At 43.2% G+C, this 6,121-nt stretch overlaps 1 protein-coding gene across 1 annotated transcript; it reads right to left on the bottom strand.

Annotated features, from left to right (window-relative positions):
* Positions 1-1,543: 1,543 nt before the first annotated feature.
* Positions 1,544-2,245, bottom strand: LOC120668687 (putative lipid-transfer protein DIR1). Its single transcript, XM_039948442.1, has one exon. The coding sequence runs from the start codon at positions 2,162-2,164 to the stop codon at positions 1,853-1,855; it is 312 nt and encodes a 103-aa protein (XP_039804376.1). The 5' UTR covers positions 2,165-2,245; the 3' UTR covers positions 1,544-1,852.
* Between the last annotated feature and the right edge of the window lie 3,876 nt (positions 2,246-6,121).

Below are 6,121 nucleotides of genomic sequence, written 5' to 3'. Positions count from 1 at the left end.
ACGTAGGATGGCGACTTCATACCTCGGCACCAGGACATGTGTTACGAATGGCGCTGATCTTCTGGGTCGAAAAACACAATTTATTTGTCTAGGAGTCTAAATGTGAATTCTTTTTGCAAAAAGGGTTAAAATCCAAAAATATGTCCCACCATGTGCCAACAAGGAAAAAACACTTAGTGGGGAGATTAAATGGTTTTGAGTAGCTCAAGGTGTAGAACATCTGGCTTTGTAGATGAGTGTTTGAATTAGATGACCAAGCATACGTTGGGGGGTTATATAAACTTTTCCCTCATCTAAATGTACTCCGTTGGCTTCATTAGCGCGTTGGGTTGGGCAGGAGCCCATGATACAGTGTTGATGGATAGATAGCTCAGGATTTACTAGTCATGTATGACATTTGAGGACCAGGACTCCAATTGGATGCAGATCAGACGTAGTCAGGCACTACATTCTTTCTGTCTAAATGCGTGTTTGTGTTAATTCTTCTATGGAGTGCGGCCGGGCTAGCTTACTTTTGATGTTAATTACTGAACTTGGCAGATTCCGTGTAGTGTACTATTAATGGCTAAATTATCACAATTACTGCAAACAAATAGTTAGGACCTCGAATGATGACATTCTCTTGTGCCATTATGAAAACAACTTACAGTTACCTAATTGTTATATTAGTCTACTGTATTTTGTAGCAGGGTACAATTTGTACGGTTACCTCGAATGATGATAAAAGAAGTCTGATGTGTAAGGTGGTTTTATATATGTATTTCTTCACTCATACATTAGCTGCACATTTTGAGAGAACAGCTGTCACTCAAAGCGAACTGAACTATGTACGTTAATATTTAAAACCATATGAAAGAGTTAATTACGTATCATCCATCCAAATTATAATTTCCAGACTGAATATTATTTAGCTATGCATGAGAATTGCTTTTTTTTCAGGCTTATTATTTTAGCGATCACATACAAAAGAAGGCAAGAATAATCAAAATATTGGTAGCAGGTGTGGACTCTTTTGCTAACTTCAAATTTGAGAGTATTGCCTCTGAAGATGGACAACCCTTGACATCTTCGAAACAATTCCAACAATACAGATTCATCTATCTCTATCGTCCAGAACTGTAGAGCTGCAGGCAATGCAATTTGCTAGGTTAATGACAGTTTCAGTCAGGATTGTATCAGAATGTAGCTGTATAACAACCATTATTTCTTCAATATTTCCACAAGCCAGATTTCTCGTTGCCAATATGTAGAACCAGTTTGGTGGGCCAATATGTAGGACCAGCTGGAGCCGTTCATGGGGAGTTGGTTTTCGCGGCTCCCGCATGCACGGCAAAAATAGCTCCGACTCCTCTGCCACGGCAGCAGAAGCCGCTCCGCCACCCCGCCCGTTTGGTGGAGTTCCAGCTCTGGGGCTAGCGTGACACAGGGCAGGCGGGAGCCGGAGCTGAAGCCCCACCAAACTGGCCCGTATTGGATGTTAATTTAGCAGAAATCTGAAGATTTCTCCCACGACTTGAATACACATATAGATCTCTTTCAGATATATTCATGCCAAATTTGCCAATATGTATTCATATTAATAAGCCCAACTTTAATTTGCAGTTACAAAAGACACATATTACATAAGACAGTTCTGACACTTTCTTCTGCACTGATTAATATGAGCTCATTCGCAGCTCAAATATGAAATGTTGCAGTGCATCACCTGGAGAGAGAAGCACAGACATTATCAGTCTTTTAAGTGCTTCATTTATTCAATCTCGTAGCTATATAATACGGAATTACTACTAGCAATGTGCGTGCATGCTCCGATGTAGACAGCACGCTACGCACATCTGATCGCCAGTCATGGTCAGCAGTTGGCCGGCATGGCGAGGCCGCACTTGCCGGGCAGCCCCATGGCGCGGTTGATGTCGATCCTGTAGAACCTCACCCACACGCCGGCGGCGTTCTTGTACCGGCACAGGCACGGCAGGTCGGCCCCGGCCAGGGCGGCGCAGCACACCGCCGAGGGCTGATCGGTCGGGTTGCGGATGGCGGCCGCCGGCTGGCAGGCCCGGATGCCATTGCTTGAGAGGTTGCAGATGCCGTGTGCCATCTCGGCCGATGTGGCTAGGACCACCAAGATGGTCAGGAGCGCACCCATTGCCTGTGCCTTTGCCATGGTTAATTATGTGCTCAAGGAAGTTGTATAGCTTTGGGTGGTTGTTAGGCTTAGGCTCTAGATTTGGTTGATTTGGAGTTGTGAGGGAGAGTGTTTGGTTTGGGGAGTCTTATTTATAGGGTAAAATTGTGATAGTTTTTGGTAATACACGCTGCCTCTTTCGGGGAAAAAGGTTTTGTTTCCAATGGTTAAGTAAACAAGTGAAAAGCTAAAAAGTAAAGCTTGATTGTTCACAGTGAGATTTTCAGCACTAAGAAGCTCAAGATTATTTTATTTTTAAAAGGTTGAGGTGGTTAAGTCACTACAATCCATCATTCCTTGGGAGGTAATTCACCACCTCAATAAGTGTAATATAATAGTGTATTGCATTTTTTATTCAAGTAGGGTACATAGGAGTGAATTGCATCCTTTCTTAACCAAGTTGTTGGCGCAGATCTGGGGCCAACACACCAAAGCGCTCGAACGCGCAGCGAACGATGGCACGACGCAGCACCGATGCTCAAACTGGTCAAGTATACCGGTCAGACCAGTTGTCGCCGGGAAGACCGGCAGCGAAACCAACGAACGTCGCCCGGAAAGGACCCGTCAGGGCAAGCGCACGCAGGGTTGTTCTAGAGTCGGCAGGCCACCTAGAACGCCCTCAATTGACGTAGAAACGAAAGTGGAAAAGCAAGTAGTAGATAAAAAAGGCTAGGGCAAAAATAAAAGATAAAAGATAAAAGTGTTGTATATTTGATCGATTGGATACTCTCAATCGGCCGTAACCCTTTATATTTATAGGGAGGGATGTTTATATTTATAGGGAGGGATGGTCTTATCCCATTAGAAGTCGAAATCCTAATTAATTTCGTGTCAAAATACAATTCCTAACTCAGACTGGACAGTCCGGACCGGTCTGACCGCCCCTGTCAACCGGTCAGACCGGTCAGGGTCTGGGTCAATTCTCCCCGGAGCCATAACTCTCTCATCCGAAGTCCAAATCGGACGTTCCATATATGCATTTTGATCGTCTCGACAAGAGCTACGCAATGGTGAAATCAAATCTGCATTTTGAAAAAATCACCTTGACCAGTCTGACCGGTCTAGCATACCGGTCAGACCGGTACGCACAGTCTTGCCAATTCTGGTCGTCAACACAAGTGTGTCTGTTGGCCCCCTCCGATAGTAATATCTTCACAATGAAATATTCAAAGTGTAGCACTTTGGGAGTTCTGTAGAATTCTATAAAGTTACCATATAAACAGTTCCAATATATATTTTTGGATACAAAAGAACCCGATCGAGTTGATATTTTATATTGAACACGGAGGAGAATTTCATAGCATTATTTTGACAGAATGAAAACATGCCTGACATGCCCTTCCTTTTTCTTATCAGCATACATTTGCATTGCACCACAGAAACAAAAGGTACGGTGAAAAAATGGTAAACCTAAAGCACTAAAGCCTTGTTTAGATGTCTCTTGTAAAGTTTTTGAAAGGGAATCTTTGCACATTTGCAGTATTAAATATAGACTAATTACAGAACTCGTCTATAAACAACAATACGAATTTATTAAGATTAATTAATTCGTCATTAGCACATATTTACCGTAGCTTTACTGTAGCAATTTATTATCTAATCATGGCCTAATTAGGCTCATTAGATGCGTCTCGTAATTTACAAACAAACTATGCAATTAATTTTTTTTATTTTATTTAGATTTAATACTCTATGCTTGTGCCGCAAGATAGTTTTGGAATTTTGCATCTAAACAAAGTCTAACACAAGAATCATATGTATAGGGGATAGCGGGCTGAGCCACTTCCAATTGCTAAGCTCCACACATCTAGCTGTGCTTCCTCCAAGATCTCTCGGATGACCACACCTGCGCATTCGGGGAAGCTCGATTGAAACATAAATTACAAGTGAGTTGAATCAATTTTGCTACGATGTACTCCTGAAGCCGTCTCTGCTACTCGCAACCAGTCATGCATGGAGCCCTGTAGGCTGGCCGGTTGGCGCTAGTTGCTGCAGCCTGAAACTGGTCAGTCGACTGATACAATCTGAACTTGACCGGTTGAGGCAGTCCCCAAGCTTGCGAGTGGAGATCCTGTATTGTCGTGCAGGACAAGGAACATGGGGAAAAAATATCATGGGGATGCTGATCATGTGTCTGCCACAGGAGCTACCAAGGATCAAAGATATGGTGATGCTTCTGCTGATCGAAGTGGACTCTACACCGATCGACCTGGTGGAAAAAATTTCTCAAATTAATTAGCTGCATCTTTATTAGTGTGCTCGTCTCTCGAACGTCCAGCTGCAATACAAATAGTTGATTACCCATATTTATTATTAGACAAATTAGCAGTCAAAGCGTAATCTTGAAGACCTCTAGTCAAATGGAACCTGTTGTTCAGATCAAGAGAATATGGAGAAATTCAATTTTCAAGACTTTGTGGATGTAAGTTCCGTTGCCAATAAAAAGTAAACCAACTAGAAGGATTATCTGACTTGAATATATAAAATGAAAATTCATCTTCTTGAAAAATTGAACTTTAACTTGAATATACGCTTCCTATAGTTATAAATAAATGACATTTTTACATCCTCTTTTTTTTTTGCGAAAGGAAGGATGGAATTAGAAATGAAGCACAGTACATCCCCAAATTACAAAGAAGACCTCCAGAAAAACAAAAAATTACAATGAAGCCCTTCGTCTTCCTTGCCTCTGTCCTCGCGGAACACCGACGACCGCCGGCACCGACGAGGCTGGAGAAGTTCGTCTCCCTACCGAGGAGCTCCAAAGCTTGGAAACGCTGCAAGAGCCAACGCCACGAAGCACCAACCATGACGCATCTATTACCACTGTGGCACATCACCAGCTCTCTCACCAGAGAAGACGAAGCAACGCCCGAAATCCCACCTTCCTCAGATCTCATCGCCCACCACCCCAGATCCAGCGCCACCAACGACGATGGCCCGGAAAAAGTATCCCATGGGGACAGATAGATCATCCCCCTTTTGCAAAGGAGGAGACCACTAACCTCACAACGCCGCCGGAGACGAGTGCCGATCCGCATCGGAGGATCATCAGCCGCAGAAGGTTCAGCGCCGGCGCCACCTCGACAGCGGCATCGCCAACCTCCCGGCACACCGAAGAAGTAACTCTTATTCGCCGGAGAGAGGGCGCCGACGCAAGCCCCACACCCGGACACAACAGCTCCGCCGCCAAACCCGACGGCGAGCACAACCTAAGCCTAGATCTAAGCAAACCTAGCCTATACAGTCTCACCGACAGATCCACAGAAGGAATCGTCAGGAGCAAAAGAAGCCGCCATGGAGAACCTAGACGCCGACGACCCACTCCACCGGCAAACCGAAGCAAACTAGTACAAAATTTTTACATCCTCATGGTCTCAAAAACACGAGATGTCGACTAGTATTTTTCATAACAAAAGTGAACCTTTATTATGAGAGAAACTTTACCAGTACCATTTTCAGATGCTTCGCACATCAAAAGTAATTTGTAACTAAAGTATGGTGTTGTTGACTTAAGGCAACCAAAAATATAACTTATTTTTGACTAGATGAAGCAACTTGTTAACTTGAACATTTGAATATTTTGGTAGTGAAACAAACTTTTAACTCTATGTATATCGATAAGGTGATGACAGGCATTTCATCGAATTCTCATTATTTGAAAGGCTGTGAAAAAATAGTATAAATATAAACACTCTTATGCAGCACATGCAAAGATTTTTACTTTGCTGCTCGTAGCAGAGCAATTAGGGGTTTCAAGTTTTGCCTTTTCCGTGTCATTGGATCAATCCAGAACTCATTCATCTGAACTAATTCGATACATGAAAAAAAATGAGCTAAAGTAATGAACCACTGAAAAGTATCATCACTACTTCTCAGCTCATGATTCCGCCTCTGACATTCATGCATGTATTAAAGGGCGGCTGAGCAGCATTC

Source organism: Panicum virgatum, chromosome 2K, assembly GCF_016808335.1.
Source record: "Panicum virgatum strain AP13 chromosome 2K, P.virgatum_v5, whole genome shotgun sequence".
Taxonomy (NCBI): domain Eukaryota; kingdom Viridiplantae; phylum Streptophyta; class Magnoliopsida; order Poales; family Poaceae; genus Panicum; species Panicum virgatum.
This window is presented reverse-complemented; position numbering and strand designations above follow the sequence as displayed.

What these genes read in the sequence shown, in the direction of transcription:
- LOC120668687 (XM_039948442.1), bottom strand. Translation starts at nt 2,164, where the DNA reads ATGGCAAAGGCACAGGCAATGGGTGCGCTCCTGACCATCTTGGTGGTC.